Source organism: Lepus europaeus, chromosome 8 (genome assembly GCF_033115175.1).
Source record: "Lepus europaeus isolate LE1 chromosome 8, mLepTim1.pri, whole genome shotgun sequence".
NCBI lineage: Eukaryota > Metazoa > Chordata > Mammalia > Lagomorpha > Leporidae > Lepus > Lepus europaeus.
In genome coordinates, this window is record NC_084834.1 from 120,213,181 (window position 1) to 120,225,523 (window position 12,343).

Consider the following 12,343-nt stretch of genomic DNA (forward strand, 5'->3'; position numbering starts at 1 on the left):
GGCCCTGCACCCCATGGGAGACCAGGAGAAGCACCTGGCTCCTGGCTTCGGATCAGCGCGGTGCACCAGCCACAGCGCGCCAGCCACAGTGGCCATTGGAGGGTGAACCAATGGCAAAAAGGAAGACCTTTCTCTCTGTCTCTCTCACTGTCCACTCTGCCTGTCAAAAAAAGTTACCATAATTATTTTAGATAAATGTCTATTACTCTAAAAAATTTAGAAATTATAAGTTTGTATATGATTTTATGAGATAACTTAAGAGTAAGTCCCCTTTTTAAAATAGTTGAAATTTAAAGTTTAGTAGCAGCTGTTGGAGATGTTGTAGTTTTAATTTATTTCCCATGATATCCGTGTTTGTGTCTTGAGAAGGTGGCAGAAACAGGGTGTGTCTTCTTGATGATGAAATGACAGTACCACTTGGCACAATGAGAGCCACAGGAGACTTTGTGACTGTGAAAGATGGAGAGATATTTTTCTTGGGACGAAAGGATGGTCAGATCAAACGTCATGGCAAACGTCTTAACATTGAACTTGTACAACAGGTAGAACCACTTAAGTATTCAATATCTGTTAATATATGTATTAATAAGAGGCTGCTACCACCAATGTTCTGTGCCAGGGTATTTTATTAGTCTTAATTACCTAGGACTTTTATTTATTTTTTAATTTAAAAAATTTTTTTTGACAGAGTGGACAGTGAGAGAGAGAGAGAAAGGTCTTCCTTTTTGCTGTTGGTTTACCCTCCAATGGCCACTGTGGCTGGTGCGCTGCGGCCGGCGCACCGCGCTGATCCGATGGCAGGAGCCAGGTGCTTCTCCTGGTCTCCCATAGGGTGCAGGGCCCAAGGACTTGGGCCATCCTCCACTGCACTCCCTGGCCACAGCAGAGAGCTGGCCTGGAAGAGGAGCAACCGGGACAGAATCCGGTGCCCCAACTGGGACTAGAACCCGGTGTGTCGGCGCCGCAAGGCGGAGGATTAGCCTAGTGAGCCGTGGCACCGGCTTTTTTTTTTTTTTTTTTATTAGTGATGAATTACAATTAAAAGCACAAGTAATTCAGTGCCTTCCTTATTCCTAGTATCGAGATTTTTTCCTTTAATTATTTGAGAAGTAGAGAGTGCTTTCATTCACTAGTTAACTGCCAGATGCCCACAATGGCTGAGACTGGACCGGCAGCTCTGTCCAGGTCTCCCATGTGGGTGGCAGAAGCCCAGTTACATGAACCATCATAGCTGCCTACTGAGGTCTGCATTTGCAGGAAGCTGGAATTGGGAGCCAGAGCTGGGAGTCAAACAGAGGTGCTCCAGTGTGGGATGTGGCCATCTGAGCCACTAGGCCAAATACCCACCCTGGTTGTATTTTAAATAAGTGACAAAATGGATTTTGATATCCATGAAAAGAAACTGGGTTTCTTTTGCTTCAGGCTCTAATTTTTTAAATGTTAAGAACTTTGCGTGTTAGTAAGAGTAGCAAGTAATTTTTTGAAATTCTGGTATATTGCAAATTCAACTGTATTGATTTGAAAGTGCCGTAATAAATTTGAGCTTTCATAAAGTTCATTTTTAAATGTTCTCATCAGCAACTTGTATCCTCTTCCTTAGGCTGCTGAAGAACTTCAGCAGGTGGAGTCTTGTGCAGTTACGTGGTACAATCAGGAAAAACTGATTCTCTTCGTGGTGTCCAAGGATGCTTTGGTAAAGGATCGCATCTTTAAAGAATTGCAGCAACGTCTTCCAAGTCACGCCGTCCCGGATGAGCTCGTGTCGATTGGCTCGCTGCCGTTTACGTCCCATGGTAAAGTCGCCTGAAGCAGGCAGGTTTCGGTGCCAGACAGCACTGACGCGGCTCATAGCTGGGGCGATGGTCACGTGCATCTTTGTTGAGAGTGATGCTGGCATTTATTGTGGCAGACCCTGTGTCCAGTGCTATGTGCTTTGTAAGATGAACTTGATTTCTCTTCAGAAAAGTGTGTGAGTGGGCGCTCGTGTTCACATTGACAGATGAAGAATCTAAGCCTTAGAAGGATGACGTGATCCCCTCCCCCTCCCCCGCTGCCTCTGCCCAGATCACCTTGCCAGGTGGGGGTTGTATCGGGGCTCTCCAGACATAGAGACCCACTGTACGGATGGCAGGGGAAGTTCATTAGAAATGGCTTGTGCACTTGTGGAGACTGAAGTCCCACGGTGTGTGTGCACGCTGGGGGCCCAGGGAGGCTGTCGGTGTGAGGCGGGGGCCTGAGCACCCGGGCATTGCCGATGTGAACCCCAGAGGACAGGGAAGTGGAGGAGAGACGTCCCAGCCCAAGCAGTGAGTGGAAGAGGTGAATTTTGTCTTCATGCCCTTTTGTTCTCTTTAAGCCCTCTGGATGCCAGCCCCACAGAGCAGGGCCCCAGTTCATATGCTGATCTTACCCTGCGCTGCCATCCCAGAAACCCGTGTCTGATCTAGACCTCTGCCCGCCCTCCCTCCCACCCTGTTGGCACAGGAAATGAAGCCTTAGGGTGGGAGAGTAGAAGTTCTGGCCAGGACTGACTTCAGAATAGACGCCTATGCTTGCTCGCCGTTATGTGGCCTTCCTAATTTCAGCTGTCTTACTGTGTACTTCAAATGCAGTCATTCCTTTGTCAGCGGTACCCCTTCTTTAAGTTAGATGAATGTTAATGGCATCTTTTTTTTTTTTTTTTTTTTTTTTAAGATTGATTAATTCATTTGAAAGGCAGGGTGAGAGGATAGGGAGAGAGAGCTTCCACCGCTGGTTTACTCCCCAGATGGCCACAGCCAGGCTGAAGCCAGGAGCTTGGAACTCCATCCTGGTCTCTGTGTGGGTGGCAGAGGCCCAAGCGCTGGGGCCATCTTTCCACTGCTCTCCCAGGTGCATTAGGAGGACACTGGATAGGAAATGGAGCAGCTGGGACTTAAGCTGGCACTCTCGTGTGGGATGCTGGTGTCACAGGTGGAAGCTTACCCTGCTGCACCACTACACCGGCCGCTGCTTACTACATTCTTGGTAGCATCACAGTTCCTTCAGCATTGACGACAGACTCTGCATGGGATTTCTGAGCTTTACAATGCACGGCATTTGTCACCAGTGAAATACAGAGGCTCTGAGGTGAAATTTCAAAATGTTACTAAAAACATTGTTATTTTTCTTTTATATGAAGGCAAAGTTGATGTTTCTGAGTTAAACAAGATATATTTAAACTCCATAAACTTGAAGCCTAAGGATAAACTCAGTGGAAAAGAAGATCTTTGGGAAAAATTACAGTGTTTGTGGAAGGTACACTTTTTACAGTACAAATTTATTATTCTCAAGAGTCCATTTTAGGGGCCTGGGCTGTGTAGTAGTGGGTAAAGCCTCTGCCTGCAGCGCCAGCATCTGTTATGGGCACTGGGTTGTGTCCTGGCTGCTGCTCTTCCGATCCAGCTCTCTGCTATGGCCTGGGAAAGCAGTGGAAGATGGCCCAAGTGCTTGGCCCCCGCATCTGCGTGGGAGACCTGGAAGAAGCTCCTGGCTTCTGTCAGATCCAGCCATTGTGGCCATTTGGGGAGTTAACCATCAGTGGAAAACCTTTCTGTCTCTCCCTCTCTGTCTATAACTCTCTCTCAAATAAGTAAATAAGTCTTTTAAAAAAGTTCATTTTAGAGATTGATAGCATCCTAATGTGCCTAATAAAATTTCCTAAAGAGGGGCCATCACTGTGGCACAGTAGGTTAATTCTCTGCCTGCGGTGCTGGCATCCAGTTTGGGTGCCGGTTCTAGTCCCGGCTGCTTCTCTTCAAATCCAGCTCTCTGTTATGGCCTGGGAAAGCTGTAGAAGATGGCCCAAGTCCTTGGGCCCCTGTACCCACGTGGGAGACCCGGAAGGAGCTCCTGGCTTCAGATCAGCACAGCTCCAACTGTTGCAGCCATTTGGTATTGAACCAATGGAAGGTAGACCTTTCTCTGTCTCTCCCTCTCACTGTCTGTAATTCTACCTCTCAAAATAAAAAATCTTTTAAAAAATTTTTTTCTAAAGAATGTTACTACTGTCTACTAGATAGTAGGTAGAATAGCTTCATTTACTCAATTTGTATAAAGTAAAGGTTTTCTACTGTAAGAGTAGATTAAGCTCTCTGCAAAGAAGTGGATTGGAAATAACATAACTTTTTTTTTCTTTAATATTTACTTATTTGAGAGGCAGGGTTAAAGAGAAGGAGAGACAAGTCTTTCATCCACTGCTTCACTCCCCAAATGGCCACAACGACCAGGGCTGGGCCAGGCTGAAGCCAGGAGCCAGCAGCTTCATCCAGGTCTCCCATGTGGGTGCAGGGACCCAAGCACTTAGGCCATTTTCTGCTGCTTTCCCAGGCACATTAACAGGGAGCTAGAACAGAAGTGCAGCAGCTGGGACTCAGATTGGTGCCCATGGAGGATGCCAGTATTGTAGGTGGTAGCTTTACCTGCTATGCCACGGCACCGGCCCCAACATAACTTTTCTCTCCTTTCTGACAAGAGTTTCACTGCACACCACTAGCTCCTATCGAAAAGGCCAAATCGTGTTATCCCACAGTCGGTTATAGCTTACATCATCATTCCAGAACTTTCAGTAACAGCATATGTGTTTCCACCTAATGGAGTAACTATATATGGGTAAAATCTTGTTGGCCAGCCATTTTCCTAGATACAGTGAGGTTTTTGTTTTAAGGCAAAGAGTTCTTTTGTCTGCTCGTTCACTCCCCAAGTGCTTTCAACAGTCAAGACTGGGCCAGGCTATAGCCGCTAGCCCAGAACTCCGTCTGGGTCTCCCATGTAGGTGCATGGGCCTATGTACTTGGGCCGTTTTCCATTGCTTTCCCAGACACATTAGCAGGGAGCTGGATTGGCAGTAGAGCAGCTGGGACTTGAACTGGCACCCACATGGGATGCTGGCATTGCAGGCAGTGGCTTAACCCACTGCACTACAACACCAGCCCCTGTAGAGAGCTGTTTTTTAGAACAGTCTGTCTAGGTAAAAGTCTTACCCACTGCATATTCAGATTCTTAGAAAATAATTTTGGTTTATATGAAGCAGATGAAGATACATGTTGCTCCTATTTTACGGAAATGTCAGCTGTTAGTGTTTTATGGTCTTTAGTAAATCGGATTTTTATACTCCATTCTGTTTTATGGGTAGAAAAAGTTTTCTAAAGTGAAATGTATTTTGCAGTTTTTTTTTTTTGTTTTTTTTTTTTTGTTTGTTTTTTTTTTTTTTTTTTTTACAGGCAGAGTGGACAGTGAGAGAGAGACAGAGAGAAAGGTCTTCCTTTGCCGTTGGTTCACCCTCCAATGGCCGCCACGGCTGGCGTGCTGCGGCCGGCGCACCGCGCTGATCCGATGGCAGGAGCCAGGTGCCTATCCTGGTCTCCCATGGGGTGCAGGGCCCAAGGACTTGGGCCATCCTCCACTGCACTCCCTGGCCACAGCAGAGAGCTGGCCTGGAAGAGGGGCAGCCAGGACAGAACCGGCACCCCGACCGGGACTAGAACCCGGTGTGCCGGCGCCGCAAGGCAGAGGATTAGCCTATTGAGCCGCAGCGCCGGCCTATTTTGCAGTTTTAAAGTTCATGACAAGTTGGTGGCAAAGTAGCCTCTTTTATCTGTTTGAAAGGCAAGAGGGAGAGAGAGAAGAGAAAAAACTCTTCCATCCTCTAGTTCACTCCCTAAATGGCTGCTACAGCCAGAGCTGGGCCAGGCCAAAGCCAGGAGCTTTTTTTAGGTCTCCCTTATGGGTGCAGGGGCCCAAGCACATGGGCCATTTTCCCCTGCTTTCCCAGGCACATTAGCAGGGAGCTGGATAGTAAGTGGAGCAGCAGCCAGTACTTGAACCAGTGCCCATATGGGATACTGGTGTTGCTGGCGGGGTCTTAACTTACGCTACAACTCCAGCCCTAGCCTCCTTTAGTTATTAAAACTATTAGAGGCTGGCGCTGTGGCGTAGTGGGTAAATCCTGCAGTGCCAGGATCCCATATGGGTGCCAGTTCAAGTCCTGGCTGCTCCATTTCTGATCCAGCTCTCTGCTATGGCCTTGGAAAGCAATAGAAGATGGCCCGGGTCCTTGGGCCCCTGCACCCGTGTGGGAGACCCAGAAGAAGCGCCTAACTTTGGATCGGTGCAGCTCTGGCCATTGCTGCCAATTAGGGAGTAAACCAGTGGATGGAAGATCTCTTTCTCTGTCTCTGCCTCTCCTCTCTCTATGTAACTCTGACTTTCAAATAAATTTTAGTAGAAAAAACATTTCCTTAAGTTCATGTTGTAGGTGCTGTGCTCTGTGTTACTGGTGAATGTTGATGGTTTTGGTGGTAGGCATCTTGTTCACCTTGTTTCTCCCTCTGGCCTCTGCAGTCTGTTCTGAGCGTCTCAGAAGATCTTCTGCGGGTTCCTGATGAGTCGCGCTTCTTAAATAGTGGCGGCGACTCCCTGAAGTCCATCCGGCTCCTCAGTGAGCTTGAACAACTCGTTGGGTCCCCGGTGCCTGGGCTACTGGAAGTCATCCTCAGCGGGTCCATTTTGGAGATTTACCATCACGTCCTGCAAACAGTGTTTCCCGATGAGGACCTGACGGCACTCAGCAAGAGCTGCACCCCAAAAAGGAAGCTCCGTGACGCGGATCTGGAGGAAGGCTCTGGAGAGCCTCCGCGTCAGCAGTGTGCCTCGCCTTCAGACGGCGGTGACCGGGGCGCTGCCTGCATGGCACTGAGCCGAGGGAGGCAGGTTCTGTGCCTGAACATGACTGGGTCTGTCCCAGAGCGAGGGCCTTGCCCTTCAGCCTGTTACGAGTCAGTTTCTCAGACTCACATTCAGATGTCGAAGAACTCGGACCTCCCAGCTCTAGATGAGACGCCCAGAGATCCTTCCTGTGCTGCAGGTGTTTCTGGAGAAGGGCAGCCTGTGCGAGGGGCGGAGAAGGTGGAGCTCCCTGTGAGGTGGAGGGCCGACACGGGCAAGTGTGTGGACGCGTCGCCTCTGGTTGTGATCGCAGCTGCTCCTGGGTCCCCCGCGACCGTGTACATTGGGTCCCATTCCTGTAGAATGACGGCACTGGACCTGTACTCTGGGCAGGTGAAATGGGAACAGGTTCTAGGAGATCGAATCGAGTCCTCGGCGTGCGTGTCTAAGTGTGGAAACTTTATTATAGTGGGTACGTTTTTTTTTTTTTTTTTTCCTTTTAACATTTATTTGAAAGGCAGAGTTAGAGGGGATGAGGCAGAGAGAGATCTTCCATCGCTGGTTCATTCCCCAAATAGCCACAACAGCCAAGCTTGGGCCAGGCTGCAAGCCAGGAGCTTAATCTGGGCCTCCCATGAGGGTGCAGGGGCCCAAGCACTTGGGTCATCTTTCACTGCTTTCCCAGGCACATTAGCAGGGAATTGGATCGGAAGTGGAGCAGCCAGGATTTGGATCAGCCCCCTTATGGGGTGTTGGCACTACAGATGGCAGCTTAAACCAACACACCAAACCCTGGCCCCGTGGCTAAATTTCTGAATTTGAAACTCTTAAACTGAACTAGCATGTGATAATGCTGGTAGGACCAAGCTAAATGTAAGAACCCTCTGTACGATGGGGTGGGTTGCTGTCTAGGAGTAACTGTGCTGGTTCCCAGTGTGGGCCCTTGGCTCCCAGCCCCTGGATTTGATGCCAGCTCAGAGGCTGCATTAAGCGCTGTGACCTTTGGCATGTTGCTGAGCCTCTTAATGACCTAGAGCAGCAAACATTCGCTCTTGGTCATTATCCCTGCGGGTCAGGAATGCAGGAGCAGCTTTGCTGGCGCAGGTTCCCGCCTGTGGCTGCAACCATCTGAGGGCTGGGCGTGGCCTGGGCAGTCTGTCTCCAGGGCACTCCTGTCATTCACGTGGCTGGCAGCAGAGGCCTTGGTTCTTTGCTGGGTCCTGGTGGAAGCTTCAGTTTCTCGTCACAGGAACCTCTCTGTAGTGGGTGATCTGAGAGGAGGAGGGACATAGTACCTTCTACAGCCCAGTCTCCAAAATTGTACACTGGTTGAGTAGCCCTTATCCAAAATGTTTCACCAGAAAAGTGTTTGGATTTTATTTTGCTCAGATTTTGGAATATTGGCATATATATAAAATGAGATCTCTTAGATGGGTGCCACTTCTAAATGAAATTCATTTCTGTCTCCTACACACCTTACACACAGACCCTGACGATAATTTTATACAGTGCTTCTGTGCACCTGTGTTTTGACTGAGCTATCACATGAAGTCAGATGTGGAATTTTCCACTAGTGCTGTTTTCTTGGCCCTCAGGGTTTCAGATTTTGGACTTTTTCAGAGTTCAGATGAGGGATGTTCAACTCGTACTTGTCATTTTTGCTTTATTCACTGCAGGTGTACCACTAAGTCCGGCCCACACTCAAGGGGACGAGAATTAGGCTGTACTTAAGAAAGGCAGAGTATCACAGAATTTGTGGACATACTTAAAGCTGCCATAGAGCTTTAGAGGATTAAATGAGATAATTGCCTATGGATTCTGTAGTACATGGGCAGGCATAGATTAAGTGCTGAGTAAGTGTTAGCTGCTGGTCACCCTCTGTCTCTTTAAGGTGCAGGTGACTTTTGTAGGGACGGAGGGGTCCTGGTGTGAGGTCTTGCCCCATCTCACTCTTGTTTTTCCTCCCCCGGCCACGTGAGGGTTCACTTTATGTGCTGATGGAGTCTGTCAGAGCTTTTTGGACCGTGAGCCTCAGAATGTTTTTCTCTACTTTATGTCCAGTATAAGTCCTTTATCAGATTTGGGTTTTGCATGTGTTTTCTGTGGGTTGTTTTTCTGTTCTCTTAACATAGTGTCTTTTGAAGAGAACCATGTGTTTTTCCTTTCCAGGCTGTTACGACGGATTGGTGTATGTTCTGGAAAGTAATAGTGGAGAAAAACACTGGACGTTTACTACCGGGGATGCTGTCAAAAGCTCTGCAGCCGTGGATCCGTCCTCGGGGCTCCTCTACATCGGCTCGCATGACCAGCATGCGTACGCTGTAGATATTTACGTAAGAATTCGCCTCATCGGCCTCGCATCATGAGCACAGAAGAGAGGGACCCTGGCAGGTGCCATGGAGACTTGGAGCAGGCGTTGACTATTCCCGAGTCTAGCATTGTGTGTTGGAGAGAATAAGGGATTAATTCTTAAAAGCTTAAGACATTTTCAACTTCCTTTCCAAAGTTACCACAGTAAATTTGCTTCTCAATCCTGAAATGTAAAGAACTTAGAACTATGCTGACAATAGAAAAAAATAAATCGGAGGAGATATTAATGAGATATTTTAAGGCTTTATTACCTAAGTTTTTTAAAAACATAAAAATTGGAAAAATTTGAAATTTGAAAGAATCAAATCATTTTATGTGTAAATGAAAATAAAGAGCAAAATGCAAATTAATAATAAAAATATAAAGACTTAGAAAAATAGGGGAAATGAACACACAGGATCCCAGAGAGAAACAGGGGGAAATGGATATAAATGTTTCATACCTTTTAATAGTCAAAGGGCTGCAAACTAAGATCTGACAGAAACAGTGGCATTGATTAGAGGGTATCCTGCCACCGTAGCAGAAGTGCTGACGAGTACTGGCGGGTGGTAACTGCTGAGGCCACCAGCGAGAATGGTTCGGCCATAAATAACGATTTCCCATCCTTAGATTCAGTGAAACGCTTTCTAGGAACCTAGCCTGGTAAGATTACCAGACCTGTGGATGGTATGTACACCAAGGTGTCTACTTGTGAGTCCTCTGTAATACCAACAGATGTGTTCCATGTCATTTTCAGTGATAAAATGGAGACCATGTTTTATGTTCATAATGAGATATTCTGCAATAAGATTAAGTAGTTTTAGAAATTAAGCAATACCATGATACATGATTGTATGTTTAGAATGAGCTGCGCCCTGTTAAATACATGTATGTATAAATACATACATGCACATAGACATGCCAACAGGATTAAAAGGGAGATGCTAACATGTTCACAGTGGCTGTTTCTGGTGCTGTCCTCCATTCTTAAGATTTTTTTTATTTGAAAGGCAGAGAGGGAGACACAGATCCTCCATCCACTGGCTAACTCCCCAGATGGTCCCAACAGCTGGGACTGGACCAGGCTGAAGCCAGGAGCTTCAGAGGGGTCTCCCATGTGGGTGGCACAGGCCCGAGCACTTGAGCCATCTTCTACTTCTTTCCCGGGCAGATTAGTAGGGAGCTGGATCGGAAGTGGAGCAGTCGGGTCTCAAATAGGTGCCCATATGAGATGCCGCTGCTGCAGGCAGAGGCTTAACCTTCTGTGCCACAGGGCCAACCTCCTTTGTCATCTTCTAACCCAACTCTCCGCAACAGGTGTGCATTTTACACTAAAGATAAAAATTCGCATTAACCAAACAGATCCAACTCTGGGAAGGATAGGATAAATGGGTTAATTAACTACCAGCAAAAACCTAATTTGCTTTTCCTGTTTGCAGAAGAAGAAGTGTGTCTGGAAGTTGAAATGTGGAGGCGCCATCTTTTCCTCTCCCTGCTTGAGCCTGCTGCCATATCACGTGTATTTTGCCACACTGGGAGGACATTTGTTGGCTGTAAATCCTGTAGGTATAAAATGATATCTATTGATTTTATTGCCTTTCTTTAATGTTTTTGTTTTGAATTCTGAAAGTTTGAGTAATTTTCAGTTATAGTCCACATATCCCTGAACCACAAATCTTTCTTTAAAAATTTGCTTATTTGAAACTCAAAATTCCAGAGAGCTTCCATCTGCTGGTTCACACCCCAGATAGCTGCAATGGCCAGGGCTGGGCCAGGCCAAAGCCAGGAGCTTCCTTGAGGTCTCTCACATGGGTGCAGGGGCCCAACCACTTAGGCCATCTTTTTGCTGCTTTCCCAGACCATTGGCAAGGAGCTGGATTGAAAGTGCAGTAGGCAGGACACAAACTGGCGCCCATATGGGATGGTGGTGTCAATACCACAACGCCAGCCCAAAATTCATTAAAATGATTGACATGAGGCTGGTGCTGTGGTGTAGCAGGTAAAGCCGCCACCTGTAGTGCTGATCCCACGTGGGCACCAGTTCAAGTCCCGGCTGTTCCACTTCCAATCCAGCTCTCTGCTGTGGCCTGGGAAAGCAGTAGATGATGGCCCAAGTCCTTGGGCCTCTGCACCCATGTGGAGGGCCCGGAAAAAGCTCCTGGCTTCAGATTGGCGCAGCTCTGGCCATTGCAGCCATCTAGGGAGTGAACCAGTGGATGGAAGACCTCTCTCTCTCTCTGCTTCTCCTCCTCTCTCTGTAACTCTTTCAAATAAATAAATAAATAAATCTTTAAAAAAAAAATCGGGGGCCGTGGCGCAGGTTAATCCTCCGGCTGTGACGTCAGCATCCCATATGAGCGCCATTTCTAGACCCGGCTGCTCCACTTCCAATCCAGCTCTCTGCTGTGGCCTGGGAAAGCAGTAGAAGATGGCCCAGGTCCTTGGGCTCCTGCACCCACGTGGGAGACCTGGCTCTGGCTTCAGATAAGGTGCAGCTCCGGCCATTGCAGCCATTTGGGGAGTGAACCAATGGACGGAAGACCTTTCTCTCTCTTTCTTCCTCTCACCGTCTGTAACTTTACCTCTCAAATAAATAAATAAAATCTTAAAAAACTGATGTGAGGTTTAGAAAGAAAGAAAAATATGTCCCTGGCTGTGTGTTAGATCATTTAAATTTTTGGGCAGAAATTTGTCTAAGAACTCGGTGTCTACCCTGAGGGATAGGTCCTGGCTGGTTTTATTGCCAGTTCCTGCCTCTCCTAGATGGCACCGAGTCCTGTGGCCCGTGTCCAGGTGCCGTCCTCGCTGGCCCTGTCGGCACACCGTTGTGGCATTTTCTGATGTTTTAGCTCTGCCTCTGGGAGACTCGGTAGTATGCTTTATAAAGGGGAATTGAAGAGCACAGTGTTAAATGCCGTGGGTGGCCTTTTGTCTTGACAGGCTACTGGGAACACAGTTTGGAAGCACGGCTGTGGAAAACCTCTCTTCTCTTCTCCCCGGTGCTGCCTGCAGTACGTCTGCATCGGCTGTGTGGACGGGCGTCTTCTCTGCTTCACCCACGCCGGCGAGCAGGTAAAGGCGTCTGGGGCGCAGTGGCGGTGACTGCGGCGTCCGTGCTCAAGCCAAGCACCTGCTCCAGCCGCGAGCTTCAGTTTTGAAGGAGGGATGGCAGGTTGGAAGGCCTGCGACTCGAACGCTGTTGGGCTGCTTTGGACATGTCCCCCAGTTTTAGCATTTACCAGGTTTTAGGCAGTTTTAGGCTCTATTAAGGGTATAAAAGTTTAAAGAAACCCCTGCTCATCAAAACCAG

General features: G+C 47.8%; 1 protein-coding gene across 5 annotated transcripts in view; it reads left to right on the forward strand.

Moving 5' to 3' along the window:
• The window catches only part of AASDH (aminoadipate-semialdehyde dehydrogenase), a 42,845-nt gene that overhangs the window by 22,223 nt on the left and 8,279 nt on the right, over window positions 1–12,343 (forward strand). For all 5 annotated transcript variants that reach the window (XM_062198799.1, XM_062198798.1, XM_062198800.1 and 2 more), the window contains 7 exons: window positions 370–542; window positions 1,601–1,793; window positions 3,161–3,276; window positions 6,361–7,156; window positions 8,854–9,017; window positions 10,473–10,595; window positions 11,974–12,105. In XM_062198799.1, coding sequence (XP_062054783.1) covers window positions 370–542; window positions 1,601–1,793; window positions 3,161–3,276; window positions 6,361–7,156; window positions 8,854–9,017; window positions 10,473–10,595; window positions 11,974–12,105 — 1,697 coding nt within the window. The remainder of the gene's footprint in view (window positions 1–369; window positions 543–1,600; window positions 1,794–3,160; window positions 3,277–6,360; window positions 7,157–8,853; window positions 9,018–10,472; window positions 10,596–11,973; window positions 12,106–12,343) is intronic.